Raw genomic sequence first — 26,518 nt, 5'->3', positions numbered from 1 at the left:
GATAATCAGTTACATAGTAAACACATATTCCAGGAGCTGAGAGTCCTGCCAGGTACAGTCATTATAAGACCGTTCACAAAAACAAACCCAAGCAAGTACCAAGGACATAAGAAAGTTTTATTGCAGTATTTGTTTCACCAGAGGAGCAGGGGTTGACTTAGTAGATCTTTGTTCTATAACATCAAAATCTATATTAAAAACAATACACTGTAACTTCCCCCTGCATATAGGCACAGATACTGCACTGCTTTTAACATAAATAAATTATATCAAAGATATACACAGTGTGGTTAAACAATAAAGTGTTTAAAACAAGGAGAATGAAAGCAATTAGAAGTTGTTGGAGCTCAGGTCAAGTGAATAAATCCATCTGGTGCTAGGTTAAACTCCAAAAACACTTTATTAAGAACATCATCAATACACTAATTTCCAACATTCAGAGTATTTTTACAGAATTATGTTCAGATATAAACATGTGTTAAACTATGATACAGTGGGAGTAAAAATCAAACAACCAAGTTGCTGCACAACAGCGAAGGAACTCCCACACAATGTTTTTCCCAAACATTTCCTTCATGTGTTTTTCTTGCGATTAACTTAAACATCTCTGTATTCACACAGATCAGAGTTCACAAAACTTGCCTTCCATCAGGTCCTTAAATCTAAAGAGGTTTCTTCCTCTCTCTGTTTTAACATACTGGATCCAAAAAGATTTTGGGCTGTGAGGGGTTTCTGTCTGAGTAATTTCTGTTGATTAACTCTTAGTCCCCTCCTTGGCAGCGTATAGCGCCCGTAACCTTTGTGCCACTTGGTTCGTAAGCTTGTGTCCACTTGTCAAGGAGATTTTCTTATAAATAATGTCTGACTCCTTGATAGTGTCAACCCAAGGCACCTTTTTGCGACCGTCCCGTTTCTTTGCCACAACCCAGGGCCCAGAGTAGGACCCAGTCATCCAGTGTATACTGTAGCCATTTTTGGTCTTCTGGATGACCCTGGCAATCTGTGGTCTGTCTTTGTATTTGGGACGGCAGATGGCAATGACGTCCATGGCCTTCACTTTCTCATTCATGTGACCTGAATCCTCTGCAGAATCACTGCTTTTCCTTGGTTTCCGCTGTGGGTAAAAGAGGCAGATTGTTAGTGTGTCTAACATGAAACTTTTTTAAGATAGAACTTGTTAACCAATGTTTTTTAACACTGGGATAACATGTGAGCTGATATGTTCTCTGCAATAATGACAACATATTTCAATGAAACTTAACATTTTTACAGAGTTTATAAAGAGTTTTCAATTCTTACTGCAGGTGGATCTTCATCTTCACTTTCCTCATCATCTGTCTCCACTGGAGCAGTGTGATTATTGTGATTGTGGTTCTGGGCTTTTGGGACCCTCAACAGTGAAGTAATGGCTTTGTTTCTGGCATTGGCACTTGCTTCTCCCTCCTCGTCCTCCTCGTCACGATCCAAGTGCTCCATCAGTACCTTGAACTACGAGACAAGAGCAGACAGAATTTCATTTGCAGAAACTGACAACCTAACACAGTAACGTCTTTCGTCTGCTAAGTGTCCCTGAGATTAAAATAAAACATAAACAAATTAAAAAGCATAGCATCTAACACTTACGTCCAAATACTGCTTCACAATATTCTTCTTGGTCTCATAGCTGAGGTCCGTGTGGGCCAGATCCCTCTTCAGGTAGTCCAGTGTCTGTCGAGGGTTGAAGTGCACCTTCGATTTCCTGTTCACTGCCTTGTCGTACACTTTTGCAGACTCTGTCGGCGAATACTTCTGGATTTTGCTGTGACAGAAACAAAACATTCATCTCAGATTGTGTCTTTTCAATAACTCCACGACTGAAGAGAGTGAATTCGGCGTGGCCTACCTGTCTGTAAAGGCAAAAAGATTCTTCAGATGCTGTTTGAGCACCAGTAGCAGCAGAATACCCTGTGAAGCACTGGCGAAGTCCAGCAGAGGGTTGGGGTTTTCAGGCAGACGCTCCATCAGAGCATCTTCGTTCTCCACGTCGGAGTCAGAATCAGGACCAGCGGGTTTCTTTCGCCTGTCGACCGCCTCCTCTTCATCGCTGCTGCTGCTGCTGCTGCTAGAGCTGCTACTGCTGCTGCTGCTGCTGCTAGAGCTGCTACTGCTCTGCTCTTCCTCCTCGTCTTCATCTTCATCAGAGCTGTTTTTCCTCCGCCGAGCCTGCTTCTTCTTCTTCTTCTTCTTCTTTTTCTTCATCTTCTTCATCTTCTTCTTTTTCATCTTGATCTTCTTTTCCTGCCGTACAGGCTCTTTCCGTAAAGACTGCGCAAAAGACGACACAGTCATTCAAACACAAGTGGATACATTTGGATTCACAGAACATGAATAAATACATAAAACAACTAAGAGCAATGGGTGACACGCAACATTAAACCGAGATTCTCACCTCCTTGAAAGACTGGAGGAGGTTGCTACCGGAGACAGACAGAGTGATATCTATATGGTGCATGATGAACAGAGGCTCCTCCTGGGTCTGGTAGGGGAAGCAGGCCAAGTTGTCTGCTATGAACAGCAACATGTTCACTTCCGTCTTCTGTAGGGGACAAAGTAAAAAGCATCCACCATGTAAAATGAACTCAACTCAGCTCAGCTTCAGCACATTCAACACAATGCAGAGAGGGTCAAACCTAACCCTGAAACAAAGAACAAAACAAACAATACAAAACAGTAACAAAGGAAAATAAACATAATAGAAAAATAAATTATGAATGGTAAGAAGGGAATCAGACCAGGCACTGTTAAAATCAGACATCAGACATCAATACAGTCCTCTCTCTCTCGACTGTGCTTTCCATTAAAGGCGAAAAAACCCCAAAAATATACTTAGGAAAAAAAAGAAGTTAGTTTTGAGGTGACATTTTTAAGGAATCAACAGCCGAGGAGAATCGGATGCGGAGGGAATTCCAAAGTTTTGTAGCGTCCTTGCTCTCCTGCAGGCGTTTCACACCGGCAGGGCTCTGTGCCGGTTCTGCTTCCCGAACACGATTTTTAACTGGCTGACGCATTCAGACCGAAAAAACAACAGGTTCGGAAACTGAAAAGTTGGTTCCCAAGGGAATCGAAAAATAGTTGGTTCTTCATCAGTGGGCGCGTCTTATTCTAGGCTGCGAAGACGAGCAGGAAGGAGGAGAAGGCAGCGACTGACAACCTGGAGAAAAATAACTTGTCGTGGTCTGCTGAGGAAACTAAATGTTTGGTGGCGATTTGCGACTCGACAGAATTTCAAAGAAAATCTAGAAAGCAGAACAAGAACAAACAAGTTGTATGAATTTCCCTTCAGGCTTAATTAAGTAAAGTGGCCTAATTCTTGTCTTTGAACTTGGGGAAGAGATGGCCAAGGCTGGGTTCACTCCAATGCCAGACCAAATAATTAATAAACTTAAGAAGAACTACAGAGGCAGCAGAAACACAAAAATACCGCCACTGTTGTGTTTCCTTCCTCCTGAGTAATGCAGAGTAACATGCGCCTGAGGAGTGCAGAAATGTAATGGGGGAGCGAGACCAGACAGAGCCTTGTAGACGAGCAGTACAAGTTTGAAATTGATCCTGTGGGTGATGAGTAGCCAGTGCAGGGAAGCAAGAATGAGGGTAATGTGGTCTGTTGTTTTTGACTTGACTGTTAATAGTCCGGCTGCTGGGTTTTGTACGAGTTGAAGATGTGATAGAAAGCACTGAGAGATACCAGAGTACAGTGAATTGCAGTAATCAAGGCGGGATGGTATGATGGCACGGATAACTTTCTCCAGTGATTCACATCTAGACCATATCATATTAAAAATAGTGCAAACTTTCACAGAGACAAAAAATATTTTTCTCTTATAATTCACTGATTCTTATGCAGGACCACAACAGTTGACATAAAGTGGGCCAAAGCTCTGAGGGTAAGCAGAGATGTGGTTGTGTGCGCAGCTTTAGAAGCTTGCAAATATGGGTGGTTGGAGATACAACAACAAAAAACAAAATACAAATCTACACACAGAGGATAACTGATCTAAGGGAGAGAGGCGAACTTACGGAGCTGTCATCAAACAAGTTGAGCAGCGAGATGAGGAAAGCCCTTCTGTGTTGTCGGTTCCCACGGACCATGGAGTAGAGATGAGAGCAGAGAGCAGCATCTGAGTCGTCGTGACGATAGCCCCGGATCACCGCGTCTTTTGATCCCTTTATAGCCCGTTGCACCTGGTAAGACATCTTCAACCCTGCGACCGCCTTCATCTGTGAATTCACGGAGACATACAACTCAGCATGCAGAAAGATGAAATGGAAGTCCTTTTAAATCTTTGGTCCCTTTAAGTCCTGGGGATGTCTCTGTAGCCTAAACCACCATCTGAGATTCTGGCATTATGTTTAAATTTTGCACTCCGTCTTGTTTATTATCCACTAAGAATTGTTCCCAAACTCAGGCAAAGTCCATCTCACATCATGGACTATTGTAATTTCCCATCATTGAGCCTTGCCCAGTGTTCATTACCTCACCTGCAAATGGTCCAAAATGCAGTTGCAGTAAAAAGTGTGAGCATATTACTCAGGGTCTTTTTTTTTTTTTTTCGTCCAAAAACTCTTTGTGTGATGTGTTAAACACTCCTGTGTAACATATCAAGCCAAGTTTTCTTTCTTTACAGTGTTCAGTGTTCATTCCAGCCTGAATCATTTTAAAATCTCCTTTCAAAGGAAACCATCACATTTTAGCCTTCACATCTTTTCTGGTGATTATTAACCAGTAAACCACTCACATGGATGAATCCTATATATTTCTTGTCAATCTCCACCAGCTGCTGATCGGCCTTGTTCTTCATTGTTGGCTCAGGGTCTGTTCCCATGGCAATCAAGTAGGGCACACACTAAAAAAAAGAAGGAAAAAAAAGAAGAAATTGTTCCCAATCTGTAAACAGCTCATGATTGAATCAAAGTGACAGTGTGTGATAAAACACACTCACAAAGATTGTGCGTGTGAGATGTAAAGTACATTTAAGGTGATCATACCTGTACAGGATGGATGAGGCCCTGACTGAGAGTCAGTGTAATGACACTCAGGGCAAAGTGTCGGACAGTGGACTGTGAGTGGAAGAAGGACTCCAGCACCTGCTTCAGGTAAATCTGCATAATGGAGCTGCTCATGCCTGATGAGATGTCGCCCATCTCCTTCAGATCCTCCTCCTTGGCTTGCTTCTTCCCTGAATAAACAAGAACATGATGCTGATCAGTCTGTGGTTGTTCTCCCTAACTCACATGTGCAATTAGGGATGAGTACCGAATTCAGTACTTTTATTGGCACCAATCGAATTCCCATAGTAATCCTGAGTATAGATTCATGTAAAATCAAACGGTACCACATTTTGGTGCCTGAATGCACCTTCATGTCTGGAGCTCTGGAGCTGTCTCAACGGGCCAAGTCCGCCTGACCCACCTGACCAGACGCACTGGTTCCAAAAATATATACAAATGACTCAGGTCCAGTCGGGCCTTGGGCTTCCTTTTTTGGCCAGGTTCGGGCAGAGAATTAATGCTAGTGAGTCTACCCACACCCACGGGTCAGGTTTTAAATTTTAGGGCCCGTGAGAACTCTTCTGTCTGTGAACAGCCCCTCCTCTCCCTAGCGTGATTACGTTCATTATGTCTTCTTGGGGGTTTTTTGGCCATAAAAGAAAAACGTAAAATACATTTTTTACTTTTGTCTGTTCAAAAGAAGCAAAAACCTTCCTTTCCCTGCACACTGCACACAAGTCTTAAACAGAGATCCCTCATTATGCAGGAACCGGGTATCAGTACCGTATTATTTTACATGTGAAAGGTACCCATCCCTATGTGCAATGGAGATTAACACATGATCAATGACAGTAACATCACACAACTCACATTCGCGATCGGCCTCTTGCATTCGTGAGTCCTCCTCCTGCAGGTATGTCTGCAGGTTTTTTAGCACCTGGATCTTCAGATTGACCAAACTGCTCTCATCTGAGAGAGTATTGTTGTACAGGACCTTGACGTCCTGCACAAACATGAGCTCTGGGTGCATGATGAACTGGAAACCTTGAGACCATGGAAATAATTTAAAGGCAGATGTCATTACTGAGGAAACTGAACCAAAACACAAACACATAAAACATTAAAGTTGTCAAAAATAGATGACATTTATAATCCATTGTGCTCCAGAAGTGCACTGTACCTAGACCTATGATGGCCTTGATCTGGACCTCTTCATCTTCATGAGTGGTGAAGTACAGCAACAGCTCCAACACTTTGTCCTTGATGACGATCTAAGACAAGGGAAGGACACAGCAAGAGTCATCCATCAAAACACATTCCTCAGCAGTTCTGCATACTGCGTCTAAGAGCGCTGGTGTTTACCTTGCTGGCACCCTTGAACTCCTCTTGGTCAAAATCAAAGTGTCGACAGAGAGCCCCCACAGTAAAGAGGGACCGCAGCAGAGTGGGTTTGTTAGCAGCCAGAGTGGAGCTGTTAGGGTCCTCTTGGTGCTGGGTCTTCAGTTTTGCCAGAGCTCCTACAAAGTCATACAAACAGACAGTGAAAACGAAAGAAAAAGATCTGCTGACAATAACTTTAAACTGAGAATTTGGACAATAAAACGGAATTTGTGAGAGTTCAAAGCTCTCGTTTAATTGAAAGTGAAATGAGATGTGTAAGCTAAAGGTAAAAGGTATAACAAGGTAGGAGAAATATCAATGCTGCAATGCAGGTCTTACCATAGTAACGGTTGAAACAAGCCCAGACAAACTTGTAGTTGTGTGTGACCTTGTTGACAACAGCACCGAGACAGCTCACACAGTGTTGTACAACCTGAGAAGCAAACGCAAAAAATTATATTATGTCACTGTAAATTTTCAATGTTTTATTCACATCCATACTGTTTGAGAGAGCTGTAAGCGGTAAAAAATGACCGACCGTCATGCCGTATTTGATGATGAGCTTCATCAGGTCTTCTTCTATGGTAGTGAGGAAAGTCTCGCTCGGTAGCTCCATCAGAGGCACGACCAGCTCGAGGATCTTGGCGACGTTGCATATCACCATAAAGTCATTCTGAGTCTGAAATGACAGTGACTGACTGATAACGACCACTGCACAGGCTGGGAAAATACATTTGTGAATGCTTGCACTTTCATTCTGCTGCCACTAGATGGCGCTATAGCATAGGAAAACAATTTGTGTGGGCACCATTCTTAACAAATTATTTCTCATACTTTCAGACAACTATAAAAAAAAATCTCATACATACACAATATACAACATACAATGACATTGTTCTTACATTGCACTTAGTGGTCAGGTAAGGCTGCATGGTCATGGCATGTTTGACCATTAACTGTGCTCTGATCTTGCTGAACAGGTAAAGAGTGGTGATGCATGCTACCAGGCGACCTGAGTTGACTCCTTTGTCTTCACAGTCTGAAACACAAAAACAAACAGAGTGAACACTGAACACATTTATCACATGTTGATGTTTACACCAATAACACTGCAATATGAAATTGATAAGAAAATCATATGATTTCATTTCTTTTTTATCACCTGCAAGAGACTCCTCATATTTCAGTATGTGTTCCACAAGATTGTCCACCAGCTGAACACAGGCCTTCTTGGCAGGTTTGTACGAGGCATTCTCCTCCGACTTCAGCAACTAAACAGTTGCCACACACAGAGGTTAGATAAGTTCACACAACACCTGTCATAAAGCCACAAACGGCTTTTTGAGAACATGACAAATAAAAAACAAACTCACATTTTGAAGAAGCTGCTCAAACCAGTCGTAACCTGAATCTTTACATGCCGACACCTGGGATGAAACAAAATGACATCAAAACGTTTCTTACATCAAAGACAGGACTGACTGACTTTTAGGTCACATGAACGAACAGTACGCACCACATCCGTGATGTTTAGGATCTTTCTGGTCATGGCGTCTTTGTCATGGCTGGGTGTTGGGGTGAACCAGAGTTTTTGGAATGTCTCATTCACCAATTTCTGCACAGACATAGACATCAAAATATATTTAATGTACATTCATAAATGAAACTGACACTTGCAAGTGGTTTTCACGCAAGGATAAATACAAACCTTGATGCCCTCCTCATCGTTGACCCTGCGGATCATCTTCACACACATCTCAGTGATCTTGTGGAAGTCCGGTTGCTCCAGGCAAATATCCCTCAGGATCTTAATGACCCTCTTCCTTACACTGATACCTGTGTCCTGTGTAAAGAAAACATGGATACAAGGACTTTAATATGAGCTAAGTGGTTATTATGAGGTCCATGCTTAATTATTTCTTATTTAATAGCAAATCCTGTAAAAGTGAAAAAGAAATATGAAGAGTAAATGTGTGGATTAAAGAAGAACTATGCAGGATTTGTATCTTAACTATGCTATATTTTTACCTAAATGAAACTTTTTAAATTTTTATAAATGGCTTAACTTGTTATGAGGGACAATGGAGGCTCTCTGCCTTACACATGCGCGTCACTAATTGCGTCTCTGGGTTGAAAACCAATCTTGCAAGATCGGGGCCGCCGCCCTGTAGCCCGTAAGATGTAACCTCTTGTTTATGACGGATTAAACTACACAAATATACACGTTGTAACATCGTATATGATATATAACGCTATGTACCGCTCTACTGATTGATTTCTCGTCAGCTTCGTTGTAAACAATGCACATGGTTGAGAGGAGGGTTAGCAAAACAGTGGAAAAGAGACCGGACTTGCATAGTTCCTCTTTAAGTGCCAAGCAGTTGGAGTTCTTCATTTGATCTTTAGGTGGCACTGTGATGATGTGATGATTTAACCTCAGCTGAACTAATGCACTTGACATGAACTTTTTGACCACAAGTCACACCTGACCCAGCCTTATGATAGACACTGCACGCTGTATTCTTTCCCACAAACCCCTAAGAGTGTTCATGAAGAGACCAAATCAAATTATATTTTGTGAAGAAGAAAGCTTAAGAAATTACCAGTATCCTTTCAATGAGCATGTCATAGTACTGCTCAATGAGCTCAGGACGACTTAGCACAAAGCGGCCGAGCAGCTCCACAGCTGCCTCTCGCACACTGGTGGAATTGTCCATGAGGCGACAATGAACCCCACGCTGCATGTCCAGCTGTAAAACAAATAGCACAGCATTAGCTATCATAAAACTTAAACCTTAAACACGATGGCGGCTAGTTGGCCGGCAGTTGACTGGCAAAAGTGTCTGGGAATGCCATGGTGCTCTGTAACAGAATCTGCTGCTACACTTGCGTAGCGGCCAGCACAGAATGACTTACCCGTGCCAGAATACTTGGGTCCACAGCCACTACTTCAGACAGACACTTCATGGCTTTAGTTCTGACTGCAATAGCACTCTCACCCAGCACTCGCAGAATCTACACATGAGAAAACAGAACAGAAAATCTTAGCGATTGGCAACACAAAATGATCTCTTTGTCATGTTTCGGATAAACAAATTGCCTTACCTGTGCTAAATAAATATCAAAGCTCTGAGCAAACGGCCTCATGGAGGCCAGATATCTGACAATCAGACAGGAGTCCTCATAGTCTACTGTGTTTGTCCTGAGAGAGAAGTCGAGAGTACAGTTTAATAGCAGGATGCGAACAAGCCAAACAGCATAACAAATTACAACAACAAAGTACAGTGTTCCAGAGTGAGGAAGTATTCACCTCTGAGAAGTGGAATGTGATGTTGAAGTCCTGATGACCTTGCGAAGGAATTTCTTTCGTGCCTCTGCTCTCTGCATAATCTCCTCAGTTGAGTCAACATTCTGGGAGTAACCTCTGGAGTCCTCGTCGTTCTCATTTTGAGACTTTATCGCTTTCTCCACCTCACTTGTCGTGTCTCTGTACCACTGGGCAATGTAGAATTTCCTGGCAAACTGGGTGGAAAATAAAAACATACACACAATGAAAAATGCTGTCGTTACTGCGTGCAAACATTTGACTATGCGACCATGATGATTTGTGTAAAAAAAAAAGAAGAAAGAAAACGAAACACTCACCACTAGACATGGCTCCATGTCACTGCTCTCCTCTAGGTAGTCTAGTAAGTCCTTCTGAAGTTGCTGGACCTCATCACTGCCTGCAGACTGTAAGATCAATCAATAAGCAACAAGCACCTCAATAGCAGAAATGTATAGGTGTTTAAATGATTCCGTAATTATCTTGTCTACCTCTCTGAGGATGCGGTCAATAGCCTTTTGATCCATCTTGCTGCTGACAGCATCTTTACGCAGGCGAGAAGCAACAGTGCCGAGGTAGTCCAGAGACGCCACCCTGAGTGCCATTTCTGTCTGTTTGTTACTGAACTGATGCACCTGGAGCGCAACAAGTGGACATGAAATGTCAGTGGAAAAAACCAAACATCAGCGTCATTTGTTTGTACCGAACAGATGTGAATGATGCCACTCACCAAGAGGCGGCCCAGTAAACTGAGCAGCAATTCAGCTACAGGCCATTCAGGCTTGTTGTTCGCAGACAGGAGGTCGTGAACAAAGTTCTCAAACAGAGGCCTGTAGTCGTCCTCTCCCTGCTTACTGCCACACCTGACAAACACAGATCACAGCCTTTTGTTATAATATTGTTCAACACTGAGCCTTTTCATATTAGAGCTTGTTCCACAGCAGGAGCAGGACACTTAGTGTAAAAGCCCCCCTTTTAAAGAGGAACTATGCAGGATTTTTAGCTCAACTATGCTGCACTTTAACCTTAATTAAACCGTTTTGGAGTAATTGTGATGATTTAATAAATGACATGTAACTTGTTACAGGGAGAATGGGGGCTCTCTGCCTTCCATGTAGCATCTCTTGGCTGAAAAACATCTTTGCAAGATCAGTGCCGCCACCCCGGTGTCCCACCTCTCGTCTCTGCGGCACCACGACACAAACATGCCTCGTAATCCGTAATCTCTTTTTTGTGACAGATAAGACTACACAAATATACACATCGTAACATCGTATATAATACATAATATTATATACCGCTTGACTGATTGATTTCTCGCCGGCATCGTTGTACAAATGCACATGGCCAGGAGGAGGGTTAGCAAAACAACAGAAAAGCGACCAGACTTGCATAGTTCCCCTTTAACAAGCTAAAGACAGAGCTAACAGAGCTATAGGTATGGCTTACTGCTAAAAAGGAGTTGACAAAGGATGTTAAAAACTGGCTCATGACCTGTGCACTGACAATTCTAAGGTGCTGGAAGGAGCCCAAAACCCCCACACTGAATATGTGGAGAACTCAGATGATGGAAACAAGAAGAAACAGCCAGACCATGTAAAGATATTCTTGATATGGCTTGGAGTGTATTGCATCAAGGCCTTACACTTTGCATTACAAAAAAGGAGGAGCTGATAAAATACAGAATATGTCATATTGAATAGCAAGACTCACTTCTTGAGAAACACTGATAGGAAGTTCTGAGCTGTCCTCATGGCAGTTTCATAGGAGTTTGTGATAAAGACATCTTTATCCACCTAGGACAAAGTACACAATATGTCAAATAATCCATGAATCAAAACATCTTTTCTCATAAATATCTTTTAAACATGGGCTCAACCCTTTGTCTCTACCTTCTTATTATGTTCATCATCTGGGTCTCTGTTGGTAGGAAGGTGAACCACACACTGGATGAGCTGCAGAACCAGGGCTGTGACCATCTGGATGTACTGGGAGTCTCCATCTGAATCACTGCAGTTGAGCCTGGGGCAGAATGAGACATTCGTATCCTTAAGTTCGCCCGTGCAGCACAGGGGACTTTGATGGTCAGCTGCTCTGGCCATTTCACTGAAAACAAAATATTCACTCTATGTGTAGTTACCTAAAGTTCCTGAGGCTGCGTTTATTATTGGGCAGTCTAGCGAGGGAGGTGAAGATCTCTTCAAGAATGAGCTGCCTGTGCTTCTCATAACGAGAGAAGACCTGAGGAAGAGTGAAATGCAAAACACAGAATCTAAATATAACATTGTAAACCAAATCTTTTTTTCTTATTATTTTTTTATATATTGCAATACAGGGTGAGGGCACATAATTTGGTTGTGTCCTCACCCCAGTAAAACCAAATCACATTCTTCTAAAACACTGAAACATCATGCCATGGAAAACTTACCGCTGTCACTAGTGTGATGGCACATAACTGCAATTCACTGACATTTTCCACGAAAAATGGTGTAATACCCAGAGTGGACACCTAGATGTCAGACACAGAAGCAATCAGGGAGTTATGGCATGAGAGTCAATGGTTTAAATTAGGTCATGAATTGAAATGACGTCAGAGCAGATCAGAAGTCTCACCTGGAGAATCGTGGTGTCAGTTAGCAGCTGGATCTCCAGGAGCTCTGAGATGCTGCTGACAATGTCGCACACTTTGTTGTAGAGCGTGACAACCACCTTCTGTTTGTGGGAGGAACTCTTTGCTCTCTTGGACTTTGAAGTATGCCCACCACCTGAAGTGGGTTAGAAGAACGGGGAAACAGACGTTGAGTAAAAACTTTTCACATGAAAGGCAAATTTCCCAGAAATATGAGTCAAGTCCTTGAAATTATTTTCTTTATAAATTATCGTGTGCATGTGTCAGACACTAGGCACTGGCAGGTTGTTCTACATTCAACTACACAATATCAGGAGTTATGATGGAAAGAATAAAAAATTTGCATAGCCGACTTTACTGTAATATTAAGTCGATATAAATTGTTTGTTGGAAATAAATCCTTGAGGGTTTTGGAGCTGCTTCCAATTTTAGCTCATCACTAGTTTTTTTTAAAACAAGCACAAAGATAATTTAAGACTGGGTCACTTTTAAGGAGTCCAACAAGGATCACCCTCATCACCTTGTTATTGTGTACATTTTTCACACATAAAAATAGCACCTGGAAAGCAAAATAAGCAAAAACAGTTTTTTAGAAGAACGGAAAGAAAACTGTGCTAACCTCCATGGAGATCCGCTCTGTAAGCTGGGTCATACTGAGGGTAAACAGAGTTCTGCAGATGGAACTTGGTGTACTGCAACACCCGCTCTATCACATCCTCTATGTACACAGCCTTGGGCATGTGTGGAGATGTCATAATGTTGAGTGCAGTCAGACAGGCATCAGCAGACTTAGTCACCCGCTCCATGATCAGGTCGCGCCACAACCGCTCCTCATCCATGGAATCATTATCCTACAAATTTCAAAAACAATTTGTTAGAAAACAAAACAATTTAGAGGCTCTGGAATAAATGCGAGGAAATCCATATTGATTTACAGCTCAACAACTTACGTGATTCAATAACGTGGACAGTTTGACACTGTCCCGGATGTTCTTTTCCAAGACATTCAAAACTTTCACCAGTTTTCCAGAAGAAAGCTGTGGATCGAACACATGATGATTATTTTCAAACAACGCGACTGTGAACCAGAGTGTCATGGTGTGACAGCACAGAAACAGGTTTCCTTTACCTTGTTAAAGACGCCCATAGCTTTAATCTTAGCAGAATCGCTGCCTAGCTCGCTCAGTTGGTGCTTTCCGAGCAAGAGCTCTTCAGGTATGTCATCATCATCTGTGTGAGGGTTACAAAGTTAGAAAGGTGACATTTTTCAATTTGCCACTTGCAGAAATGTCAAGAGGCTTGGAAAACTGCGCAGCAGGCGTTGTTTACCTGCGGCAGCAAGATCCAAGTCCTCGAGGGTCTCAAGGACGCTATCCATATTGGCCGTGAATCTCTTAAATGTGGAGGAGTCCATCATTTCTGTTCAAACAAATATAAGCAAATTGATTCATAAAAACGTGTGTTTATCATTTGTACCACAGATGTTCAAATGCAAGGTGGCAAAACGATACCCTCTGGTGTCAGCTTGGGATCATAGGACTTCCTATTTTTCTGTTTCTCCTTTTTCTTTAATTTTCTGGCAACTGCATAAAAAAACAAAACACCATAACAACAAGTCAAATCATCCTTGACAGCAGCCACAAACACTCAAGCATGGGATATTTAATTGAGACAGACTTGGGTGCAGCAATCCAAGTATCCAGAGAAATGGTCTGACTAATGGTTTCAAATAGCAATTATCTGAATGGCAGCTTTCAGAAAATTGTTCGACAAAAATTACGAATTTCTATTTGTTTACTGTCAGAGAAACAACTGCGAGGAAATCATTTTTGCCTTCAGCTTATGCAAAAAACACTCACCATCACTTAGGCTCGGTGGAGGAGAGTCTTCATCCGATTGGTCTGAGTTCAACTCGCGATGGCGGCCACCGGACCCCCGGCGAGCATTATGAAAACCTCCTTTCCTCTCTTCCATCTTCCATGACTTGTCATGGTCTTTCTTGTACCTTTTCTTTGCAGCTGAAACAATAGCAGAACAGAATGAATTAGAAAAGAGGGTTTTAAATAAACAATACTGACAGTACTGAAAAACATTAAATATTTGCAGGTGCTTCAAGGTAAGAACACAATTGACATATTCTGGGTGCATATGATCAGATGCTGTTTAACATTTAACGCTCACAGTTATTGTCCGAGTCATCATCTTCATCCTCATCTGAGTCCACCTCGGCGTACTTGGATTTCTTACTGATCATACTGTGCCTTCGCTTGTTTGTCTTCTCACAAAACGACCCGTCTGTGAGCACAAGAGACGAGTGAGCCTTCAGCACAAAAATAATCTTTAATTCAAAAAACACACAATCACTAATGCTTTAATCCACCGCTATATGTTTGAAATAGGGACTGTGATAAGAATGGTTCATGAAACAATGGTTTAAAGTAAATAAACAATACAAAAACTGGGCAAAGTCACATTGTACATATCGTCCCCTACGGTTTTGGAAGTGGCTATATATATTAATAAACAAAATAAATCCTACCTCTTCCTGATTTACCAAAGGAGGAGTATCTGGAGCTGTGTGCGTTCTTGCTTTCCTTAATGATCCTTTTTACCTCGTCAACACTGAGTTTCTGAAGCACGACGACAGGCTTGGCTCCTTTGTTTAAGTTCTCGACCAGCGACACCCTCTCCAGTCTGACCAGGGGTTCGCTCCAGCTCTGCAGCAGTTTGCTTGGAACTTGTGGTTCTTTGTCTTTCCCATCCCGTTTCAACTTAGGGATCACAAAGTTTTTCAGACTCCCTGTCTGGCCGCCCAGCAAGTATGAGGGGAACTCGCTAGGTTTTGTCTCTGGTGCTTGAGACGACTGCTGTTTGTTACCGCTCTGCGATCTAACGCCTCCATCACCACCACCTTTCTTATCTTTCTTATTTTGGGGCGTTTGAGGGGTGGAGCTGTCTGTCCTCTGACGACCATTGAGGTCGGTGGATTTCCTGTTCCCGTCTTGCTTCACTCTCGTGTCGGATTTAGCGTGGCGATCAGGAGAGTGTCGGTTGCCATTTTCCCGTGACGATGTCTTGTGTTTCCTGTCCCTGTCCCTGTCTCTATTTACATCTTTATCCTTCTCTCTATCTCTATCTTTGTCTCTAATTATATCTCCATCCCTCTCTTTATCTCTTTCTTTATCTCGATCTCTGTCTTTTTCTTTGTCCCTATCTCTTTCTTTATCTTTGTCTCTGTCTCTTTCTTTATCTTTGTCCCTGTCTCTTTCTTTGTCTTTTTCTCTCTCTTTATCTTTGTCCCTGTCTTTTTCTTTGTCTTTGTCTCTTTCTCTCTCTTTATCTTTATCTTTATCTCTATCTTTATCTCTATCTCTTTCTCTACCTTTATCTCTATCTTTTTCTTTATTTCTATCTCTATCCTTGGCTTTCTCTTCCCCATGTCTGGAGTTTCGTTCCATCTTGTTTATGTTTTTTGGAGTCTCCGGTTGGCTGACATGCGATCTGTGACTGTTGTGGTTCTTTTCCTCTTTGTGGCGGGAGTCTGAATGCCTGTCATGTTTGTGCCGTGGTGTGTCTGGCCGTCTGTCGTCTGAGTGTCCCTTGGCACTGTCCTGCTTGCTTTCATGCTTGTGTTTGGAGTCCCGCCGACTTTCCTGTTTCTGTTTCGGGGTTTCTTGATGCTCATCTGAGCCAGACTTTTTGGGGTGATCAGCCCGCTGCTTGTTGATCCCAGGTTTGTTTTCAACAACTTTATCTACCTTTGAGTCCGTCTTTGACTTCAGTTGGTGTAGATGGTCCTCACAAAACTTCCGTGCTTCCAATACCACAACAGGCTGTCCAATCATTCTGCCAGCTTGCTGCAGATCAATACTGACCATCAAAGCTGGTCGACCGGCACCATTACTTGCACCACTTGTCTTCTTGGGTGTCACCTTGCTGCCCGTGTGGCCCCCTTGCACAGCAGGCCGGTCGCTCGCCTCGGCTCCAGATTCCTGAGGATATGAGTCTTGTTTCCGTTTCTTCAGTGGCTTGTCTGCAATCAAGAACACTTTAGCTTAGCTTCTTTACATTCACAAACAAACCTGGTTGTGGGGGGAAAAAAACGCAGGAAAGCACAAGGCAAAATCAGACACAGAAACTCACCTTTATCTTGGACTTCTTTAGAAGATCGTTCTCTCTCAATGGCTGACTCTCGTTCTATTCTGTCCATCTCTGCGAGTGCATCCATCTCACCATCCTCACACACGACCCCGCTGATGACTCCAACCTCCTTCGAATTTGGCCGAACAGGAACCTGCTGACAGTTTAACTGCTCCTCAGCTCCAAACCTGTGTGACAGCTCCTGGGCCTCCCTTGACAACTGATTATTATTCATCAAATCAGTTTCATGGTCTGAGTCCATATGTGCCCTGGGAGGAGGTTGTCCAGACGGATCCATGTCTGGAACCTTCACCCTGGACAGTTTTAAAGTCAGCCTGGCAGAGCCCTTTGATGGAGAACTAACAATGTCGTACGAGGCGTTTTGGTCCCTCTGCTCATCTTCCTCTTTACTACTTTCCCTCTGTTTCTTTCTCGTGTCAGCAGAGGAGAGGAGCAGGTCGGGTGCTACACTTGGTGGAACACCAGGCAGAGGTGACTGCCTGACAAGAGAAAGCCTGGACCCTGCAAATGATTCAAACACAGAGTGAGTCTTGGCGAAGAATGAATTGCACCGTAGTGTATTATTTTTGATTTGACAAAATGAAGAAAAATTGACTTGTTGCTAAGGCAGCGTACTTTCTATATTCTCTTCACTCCCAGCAGGGGAACACACAGACTGTGGCGATTTAACTGGAAATGCAGCAACCCTCATGGAGGGCTCATTGTCCTGGTGAAAAAACGAACAGTTTATCGTCACTTTTAACTCAATACAACATCTTCTAGTATCCAGTTTGTGATATTTTGATTGTCTGCATTACCTCATTTCTATATCTGTGAGCCATGTTCAGGTATTCTTCATCCGAGCCTAATCTTGCATTGTGATTAGATGAGTTACTTGATAGTTGTCCAGAGACCTTGTTGTCATGGGTACTTCTCACACCACCAGTAACTAAAACAGAGTGCAAAATAAATGTCCAGTTACATAATTTGTAGTCACAAAGCATCACATCCACACAAACAATGAACATATTTCTCTTCCACCTTTACACATGGCTGCAGTAGAAAAGCAAGTGATGTTAAAGGGATAGTTCAACATTTTGGCAAATTGGCCTATTGCCATAATCCCTATAGACATAGTAGAACGTTAATTACCTTTATTTGTCAGTGTATGTTATTTTGAGAGAGATGCGCAGAGACGTGGCACACAGAACTTTCGGTTTTCGCTAAATACACAATCCAACAACTCCAAAACGCTCTCATGGAGAAGTTGTGACCTGCACATTAACCACGCTATGAAATAATAACGTATTATTATGTAACATTACAACACATGAAGCAAATACATGGAAGTACTGGCATTTTTGCCCAGCAGCCGTGTCTGGAGTGTAGTTCTGGCTACGCATTTGCCTCAAAAACGACTTTGTCTCATAGCGTTCCAATATTATTTCATAGCGTGGCGAATGTGCAGGTCACAACTTCTCGACGAGAGCATTTGGGAGTTGTTAGAGTGTGTATTTAGGGAAAACCGAAAGTTCTGTGTGCCGCGTCTCTGCGTCTCCACCGACAAATAAGGGAAATTGACGTATTCCTATGACTATAGGGATTGTTGAACTAGCCCTTTCTGTGTCCTTCTGGAAGCCAAGCAACAACATTTCGTTGCCAAAAATCACTGTTGTGTTTCTTGTGCAATGACAATAAAGAAAGTCTAAGTCTAAGTTGTTAAAAGATTATTTAAGCACTAATGATCTGAAACACCAAACACATGGTTGACAAAGAATGATTGTTTTCTTCCAGAAAAGGCATTTAGACCTCTCATGGTAAGAGTGTAGCCAATGTTCTTTGGAGGAACAATGAGTAATCACACTTTCACAGTCACAACAGGAGAATGTCCTGTACAGTGTGCCGTGAGCAGTGCAAATGCACACAAAGTTAAGATTCAATAACCTCTTACATGATATCTAATGTTTGCTATGTGCTGTTATCCCTAGCAGAGCGCTGGCGGACAGCTAATGACATGTTTCTCCGGACTTCACTTTGTACTCACCTTGCTGAGTCTGTTGGTGTTGGGAATAACTGGGTGGATTGTACTGCATGTAGTCTGCAGGGCTCTGAGGAGTGTAGGGGCTAGGTATGGGGCTGTTCTGCTGGGGTACGAACCGAGTAGTTGAACCAGACTGTCGGGATGCAAAGCATCTGCAATAGGAAGAAGGTAAGAAGTCATCTTATGAGAACCAAACATACTCCTGCTTTTTCATCATCTGTCAACATGGTGGCAGAATCTTACCCAGAGGGGCTATGAGGGACAGTAGTTTGCTGATAATTTGATGCTGGGCTCCCATGCACCTGATTCTGGGATATCTTATATTGTTGTATCAGAGGCTGCTGCATTACACCTAAAAGATAAGAATCACAAAAATTGATTAGCAAGGTTATACAAACAAGGAGGCGAATATACACGATTCCGCAGCCCCAAAACTCTCCCGTGTGCCAAGGTAATGGAAACTCATTCACATAAGCTTTCATATCTGGTATCATCCACACTTTTCAAATAAGGTAGCTCAGCTTCAACAAAATACTCAGAAGTGAAACATAATCACATTTCAGTCTACGAGTCCCCAACTAAACCAAATAATCCAAGCAGTGACAATAACGGAGATAATCATAGACCAATATGCCAAATGCATTTACCAGTAAGATCGGTAAAAATTATACAATCTTATAAATTCTGCCCTCCTTTTTCCATTACCAATGTGTCAGGGAGGTGTTACTTCTATATTATAGTAAAATGAGGTCCTACTGTTATGCCCCATCCCCCAATTTCTAAACTATTAATGCACTTATTAATGCATTCACAATGATGCCGTCCATACAGCAATACCACCACGTGCAGCCACAAAAATGACGACATGTACGCTTAAATCAGCCCAAATGTCAACAAAAATCAAACATGAAAAGCTTTGTATTATCTCTGTGTATACCAGTCACTAATGTAATAATAGCACTATACTGTGAACATAAACTTATCATCCCTGTATTACAGGCTTCATTTTGTATACTTGTGAACCACTCTGGAAATAAAAATGTGTGAGCACAAAAATAATTTGAAGTTCAAAGTGATGAAGGTGGAGGAAAATGAGGAGGGTTTACCATGGTGCAAGGCTATGTCCATCCTGCCGGGTGACAGGATGTCCACCTTGAGCACATCTTTGGAATAGCATTTCACTGGATCAGAGGCTCTGGCTAAAACTGCTAAAATAATGATTGTTTCCTTCACAGTTTAATCGGGCTCACACATGAATGTTGACGAAAGATCCTTGATTATGTTTTTATGGGATGAGTGTGTGGTCACCACACCACAAACACATGTGATTTATTTCCTCTGGCTAATGACCATCTTGTAGTTGCCAGCTTCTCTGACTCTGCTTTTCCCTATTTTTTTTTCTCTTTAGATGCAAATAATGATTCAGTGTGTATGCATGCTATGGGCCTTATAATTACCTGTAATTGCACTCTAGCCCAACTAGAAGGCTTTCCTGCTCAAAGATTAAAAGACATATACAAAACTGTTTATGGCAATTAATCGTGTCATTTTTGATTACAAAGCAAATGCTGCTAAGCCTTTAAGAACTGTGTTTGAGTTTGTTTATATACAGTATCTCTCTGTGGGTAAATGCAGTGTACAGGAAACACCTCATAAACATTCAACCATAATTTTTGAATTCTTACTGACTTATCTAATAAACAGTGTTTACTACAGTGCGTGGTACAGAATACTTTAAAATCAAAGATACTGATACCTAATATAATCTCTGTGGAACTGCTATGAAGACATAGAGGTTTGGTTCATCCAATTGACAAAAAGCCAATATCCCCCTAATGGCATCTAGCCATTCAGATAGCTTTGGTTTTATTTGGCCAGATCTTCAGATGTCGGTCTCTCAGATTTCCTCAGCCACACCGTAATACAACGAAAGAGAATTGAATTTCAATTTACGTCTGACTGGAAAATGGTAGAAAAATAAGATAAACAGAAATCCTGTCCTGATTACTCTGGATAATCCACAGACCTGGCTTTGAGTTCATTCACTGCATAGTAACATCAAGGTACGTAACGTAACCATTTCAAAAAAAATATGTGATTTATAATAAGAAATGATTTGGGTGAAGTGAGCCATCCACCTAGCTCAATGTGTAGACTGGAAAAAGAGAAGAATATACCAGAATATTACAACTATAAGCTTTCTATAATATCTTAATGTTGTCTTATCAACATGCTGTATAGTATTAGCTAGCAAGATGGTCACCTATACATCAAAAATCACTCTGGTTTTGTTCTTACAAACCACAACATAACACTGCATACACCTGGGACACAAAGACTCACTCTACCCATATGTTATCTATCAAGAGGCTTTACAATGAGCTGGACTAGTTGCTGTCTGCTTCCAAAGTTTGAGCTAAGATAGGCTAAATACACAAAGACTAGTCCTTTGCCTAAATTAGACCAAATAACTGTTCATTCTGATTGATTAAGACCAGACCAACATTCACATTTGACTTTGAAATTATGACCAAATGTCTAACAAACATCTTCATCCAAAGAGTGAACAAGACATTGTGTGAAGTTGCCAGCAGTTCTCAAACTTTTTCTGTCATTCTCCCCTTTGGAGGCCCAAAAAAGCCCCAAGACAAACTAACAACATTAACGATGACAGTTTCGGTGATAAGTGTGTCACAGCAATAATATTTGTATTAGTTACACCTGGGTTTGACAGGTGTGTCAATGTCTGCTGTGAAAAAGGTCCTTAAGTTTCACTCTGTTCTTCCTAATGCAATTGCTCTGCCCCACAATTTGGTAACCACAAATGTGGTGCAACTAGGGATAAGTAATGCATCTGACCCAGGAAATGCTCAGGTGAAAAATTAGTGTGGAAGCCATAACCACAGCCAGGCAGAGAGCATGCACTGAGCTCAACCTCAGAGTCAACAGCAATGACTCAATGCCTCCTCCTTACCACCCCAAACTTTGCACTGGGTTGGCATACTTTTGTCCCTGAAGATTTTGGGGTTCCTGGACAGCAAAGTTTGTAGAAGCATTGGCATGTCACCCTCAGGTTCATCATTCCCCAAGTTGTCCTTCAACTCTCTGGAAAGCAAAAAAAAAAAAGTCCAGAGTCATATTACAGGAAATAGCTGCACTTTCCTAAACGCAGTTTTGACTGTATCATTATGATGTCTATATACCATTATCAGTGCCGTTTAGACTAGCCTGCTACGATTCGGACAGCTAGTGCTTGAGCTGATCTATCTGGTAAAACGGTGAGTGTAATGTCATCATTGAAATTGAATTGAATGTCTAACTTCACTGCTAAACAGCGATGTTATGACACTTTGTAAAGCATTTACAATAACATAGCTGACAACTATGTTGGTGTGACAATGAATTGTGATACTACTGGCAACCTTTCCTCTCTTAACTGGCGGTGCAGTAAGGTGTGACACATCGGTGCTTGGTACATGGTACTTACATCTGGCCAACAAATTGAATTGAAGGCAACTGGACTTGGATTTGTCTAGGAAGACGTTTCTTTTTCTTGTTGGTTTTGAAAAAAATCTCTGTAAACACGGCATGTACACACGGATCCACTGAAAAACACTGTAGTACATACTCCAAGCCTGTGTGGAGCGTGTGTGGCGCTGCAATGCTGCCACACACAAACACTTACAGAAGAAGACAAAAAAGTACCCCGCTCTATTCAAACTCCAAACATTATAAATGGATTAAAGTGATTGTTGACAGCGAGTCGTGTCGGTGCAAATATGACAACTGATGATGATTTAACGGACGCGATTCAGCCGCAGTGTGCGAGGGACCAACAATAGTCGACTGCTGTTGTTACGTTACTAGGGGTGTAACGATGCATCGATAATATTTTTGCCACTCTGGGACCCGTTTCCAAAAAATACAGTTTTTACCCGCAAAAATGAGAGTCATGTGTGGCCTCTAGTGAATGACAGTCGTTAAGAGTCATGTGAAGTTGAGTTGTTTACCTCTCCTGGGTATAGATGAAAGAGCAGCATTATAAATGGGAGATGGGTGGTGTTGCAGATCCCATCCCCTGTTAAGGGATGGTTTTTCCACTTTAGATGGCTTCTTTTACTCCTCTTTCAAACCATCTGTCCTCCCTGTCCAACATCTTAATATTGCTGTCCTCAAAAGAGTGTACCTTTTTCTTTAGGTGTAAATAGACAGCTGAAACTGGACCTGAGGAGTTAGCCCTTCTGTGTTGGGCCATACGTTTGCTTAAAGGATGTTTCGTTTCACCAAGTCCTTGCATTCCTCGCTGCATTGGACAGCATATATCAGGTTGCATTTATGAGTGTGGTACATTGTCTTTTGGGTGTACCAGTTTTTGCCTGAGAGTGTTACTGGGTTTTAAACATAAAGGGATGTTTTCGCGTTTGTTGTTCATTTCCTCAGCACCCTCAGTGTTGGTATTCTTTCTGAAGCGTGTTGATGTTTTATCAAAAGTCCAATGCGTTGCGAACTGATGAAGCCCCTTGGATAAGAGGCGAAACATCTTCCTAGACAAATACAAGTCCAGTTGCCTTCCATTCAATTTGTTGCCCAGAGATAACAATGACCTGGATGAATGAGTATATCCATAGACAAATGGTACTTACATGTGTTCAGTGGAGACTTGGTTAAGGCTATGCGCCAGCTGATTCACCAGATTCTCATCCCGACACACCAGCAGGCTGCTGACCTCTTCAGAGATCCTTCCATTGTAGAGCAGACTCTTAGCAGTGGTGGCAGGCAGAGGAGAAGGCAAGGGAAGCTGGTTCAACACTAAGAGGATGATTGAAAAAGAAAGATAGGTTAGACGGAGGATGCAAAGAAGCAGAATGAGCATGATACAACATGATAAAAGGAAAAAGCTTATGCTTGATTTATTTTTAGCTGTAAAATTTCAAGTAACATCCAAACTAAGAATGCATTTATTATATTGTATCTCTGTGTTTACAATGTTCAACTCAGAATGGTTTCCATATGTGATTTTAAAAATCTGTAATAGCGTAATAAACCTGATGTCCTTTATTCAAAGAATTAAAAAAAAAAAGTAACATCAGTAATAACATCAGTTTATTACACTTTTACAATCTAATGGGATCCAAAACAATAGTTAAGGTAATAAATCAAACATTGGTCAAAAGTATATTATTCTGTAGTTTACAGTTGTTGTTTATTTCATTTTTATTTCATAAGAACTGATTTGGGTCAGTGAGCTCACAATTTCACATCCTCAGAAACATAAGCCACTTCTCCTCTGTGTGTCCTGCAATCATCATGAGTAAGAAACACCACAATAAACCATCTCCTGGCATAATTACACAACCAGTCAAGTATTCCTTAGCCTTGCCATATCTTGGCTTGAAAGTTAGTGTTTAGGCAATGTGAACAGCATTAGAGAGACGATGTTGCACTTACAGTCTGTCAGGCTAGCAATTCCAGCAAGAGTAGTGATGGGGACATGAGGCATATCACCATTCATGCTGAAGATGAGGTCGAGAGGTCGTGTCAATGCACAGGCTGCTCAGTATCACCAATCTCTTCCTATTCCTCACATCTCCAAAATGCTGCAGGAACAAAAAAAAAAGAAAAAGAAAAGAAGTGGCAACAGACAGTCTTAAAGGGTTTTCACACTGTCAACATGGTTCAATGCCATTACATGTAGCATTGTTATCATTCGGATCACTTACAGTCAAATATGGCTAACTATATTTCCCATGTAACTAGAGTGTGCTTCTTCTGGGATAGGGATTCAAAACTGTGTCAGCTCATGAGTGTGCATTATTACAGTGCCAACATAACTGCACCTCTGACGTAGACAGATTATACCGGCCTTATAGCAAGCCTGAGCACGTCTTTACAAGTTATCGATCTGCAGCAGCATCTGGTGTCAACCAGAAGGTTCTGGTGTCCAAACCATCTTGTCCCAGTGGTGTGTATCCCCCTCTACTAAACCCACACCTTCATTATGTGCATTTTCGGTGACATTTAAACCTGCTATATAGTCGAACATGCAACGACTGCAGGAGCATACAACCAACAAACATTAGCTCCCTTACAGATGCACTGTGTTGTGCATTGCAAATACACCCGGGTGGTGACAAATTTATCTGATATAATTAATGATTAAAAAAAAAAAGTTATAACGATCATATCTCTGTTTCTACGTGTCTAACCTTTGGCGTTAGCTTGAATAATGGTTTCACATTCATTTTAGCAGCTAAGACAAAGTAGCGAAGGCGAAATTAATAACACCTTGTAGCTAGTTAGTTATAGCTCAAATTCTGTCTTTTGTTAGTGAGTCAGTTGAGGTTTTCCGGGGCTGCCCAAAACATAATAGCGACGTTAGCACAACATGACACCAGAAGTGAATGTATTATTACTGTGCTATTGTTACTATCGTAGCATTGTAGACACTTGTTAAGAGGACGAGTGGGTAGAGTAACGATATTTGTGAAAGTGACTTAAAATCAACTCGGGGTTTAGTTAGCCAGTCGAGCTAGCAACAACTGGAGATGCAGCTAACGTAAGCTAGCTGGCTAGGTCTATCTGTAACTTGACTAAAGCTAGCATCATCACCGGGAGAGTGCATCAAACCCCCTTTAGCCGTGGACTGTCGACTCTGTGTCGATGTGTCTTTTTTTACCGTACAGGTCGCGTTGTGGGTTTATCTTTTCACCTAACGTTTCCCATGGCCTTCATCGACGCATCTCTAGCTCACAAAGTGGACCTCGGACTTGCCTAAGGAAGCATAACCCCGACCCGACGCCAGGGAGGCAGAGGTACAAAGCAAAAAGACCCCATCACAAATCAGAAATTATCCCCCACCTCCTTGTCTGATCCCGTGTTAACGATAGACCAACGGCCGACCGTTGGTTTCTGACAGAGCGGAAAAACACCCGGGAAGGTAAACAATTCATCCGAAATTAGGTCGTTATATTGTTGAATCGGGGGTTATTTACCTCTCTGGATGGGATGAGAAAGAGAAGTGGTTCTGGTGGAATAGGAGGAGGAGGAGGTGGAGAAGGAGGAGGAGGAGGGGGAGGAGCAGGAGTAGGATGGCAGCTGGAGCTGGAAAAGAGTCTCGGGCTCCCTCTCTCTCCGTCCCACTGTTCAAACAGCTCCTCCGAGTAACAGCGAGCACAACGGCAGTAATCCCCGTTCCCGTCGGGAAGACCGGAGGAGGGAGACAGGGGTGTGATACCTCTTTCTCACGGCGGACATAACTACCAGGAGAGAGGGGGTGGGGCTCTCCTCGGACCGGCCCTTATCAAATGGATTTAACAGAGGTTATAATTGCGGGGACAGTTGATTTCAGGGGACCAGAGATAAAAATGGGGCCCCACAAACTACACTGGGACCCCTCTATTTTTTTTCAAAATGGACGAATCTTTTAAAAAGGACTCGGTAAAGAGCCAGGCTAAAGTAACGTTGCGATCCTTATGTCCCAAATCTTACGGAACTCCTGAGTTCTTGGTTGATTTCTTATGTGACGATTCAGAGGAGGTTTCCCATCAGCATTTTTTTTAAAAAGATGCAAAGATTTACAGATAAAATAATTAAATCTCGTAATGGTGTGCGTTTCCCTAGGGTATAGCCTCGCAGCATGTGGGTTTGTGATGTTTACATTGTGCTGCTTTGACCAGAAGGACTAAACTTTCAGGTTTTCCCACATTGCACTGCGCTACAGGGGGGTGTAGTGCAGGTAATTTACATCACACAAAGCTAATATATTTTTCGCATCACATGTCATTCACTTTGATGCACTGTACGCTTGAGGACATGTCGGTCATCACATCAAACACATGCACAAACAACCAATCAGCTGACTGCCTTCTACAAAAAAAAAAAAAAAAAACTTTAACAAAGTCTTGCTCAAAGCTATAAAAGTCACCCTCCCCCTCTCGGATTGTCTCACAAGTTGTCTATTTAGAAATAAGTATGT

The 26,518-nt window shown here is 42.1% G+C and overlaps 1 protein-coding gene across 8 annotated transcripts; it reads right to left on the bottom strand.

The window, feature by feature from the left end:
- Positions 1-444: 444 nt before the first annotated feature.
- LOC146977295 (nipped-B-like protein B) lies at positions 445-25,801 on the bottom strand. Of its 8 annotated transcripts, none has more exons than XM_085793408.1 (47): positions 25,536-25,801; positions 23,992-24,140; positions 23,187-23,352; positions 21,548-21,648; positions 18,787-18,895; positions 18,547-18,695; positions 17,321-17,451; positions 17,139-17,229; positions 16,506-17,024; positions 14,902-16,395; positions 14,538-14,657; positions 14,222-14,380; positions 13,874-13,945; positions 13,692-13,781; positions 13,492-13,592; positions 13,313-13,399; positions 12,982-13,213; positions 12,347-12,498; positions 12,162-12,242; positions 11,874-11,974; positions 11,626-11,755; positions 11,447-11,529; positions 10,464-10,596; positions 10,225-10,368; positions 10,054-10,140; positions 9,719-9,930; positions 9,514-9,610; positions 9,325-9,423; positions 9,012-9,158; positions 8,117-8,251; positions 7,925-8,023; positions 7,782-7,835; positions 7,571-7,679; positions 7,311-7,447; positions 6,947-7,087; positions 6,748-6,841; positions 6,391-6,545; positions 6,209-6,299; positions 5,899-6,072; positions 5,026-5,216; positions 4,776-4,883; positions 4,057-4,257; positions 2,429-2,575; positions 1,883-2,304; positions 1,624-1,798; positions 1,300-1,488; positions 445-1,114 (listed from the first exon to the last, which is right to left on the bottom strand). In XM_085793408.1, exons 2-47 carry the CDS (start codon positions 24,053-24,055, stop codon positions 755-757), a joined length of 8,133 nt encoding a protein of 2,710 aa, XP_085649534.1. In that variant the 5' UTR covers positions 24,056-24,140; positions 25,536-25,801; the 3' UTR covers positions 445-754. The 8 variants fall into 8 exon arrangements, with proteins under 8 accessions (XP_085649534.1, XP_085649536.1, XP_085649529.1 ...); XM_085793410.1 differs by having other exon boundaries at positions 14,544-14,657; XM_085793403.1 differs by having other exon boundaries at positions 21,518-21,648; positions 25,536-25,752.
- Positions 25,802-26,518: the final 717 nt, after the last annotated feature.

The sequence above is a fragment of the Trachurus japonicus genome, chromosome 12 (genome assembly GCF_045865225.1).
Source record: "Trachurus japonicus isolate A0001 chromosome 12, Traja_1.0".
Lineage (NCBI taxonomy): Eukaryota > Metazoa > Chordata > Actinopteri > Carangiformes > Carangidae > Trachurus > Trachurus japonicus.
This window is presented reverse-complemented; position numbering and strand designations above follow the sequence as displayed.

Coding starts and splice junctions, on each gene's coding strand:
- LOC146977295 (XM_085793403.1), bottom strand. CDS start 24,055: ATGAATGGTGATATGCCTCATGTCCCCATCACTACTCTTGCTGGAATT. Junction 17,230..17,320: donor CTCACAGATATAGAAATGAG/GTAATGCAGACA, acceptor TTTTTTCACCAG/GACAATGAGCCCTCCATGAG. Junction 14,658..14,901: donor CTTTGGTAAATCAGGAAGAG/GTAGGATTTATT, acceptor TTGTGCTCACAG/ACGGGTCGTTTTGTGAGAAG.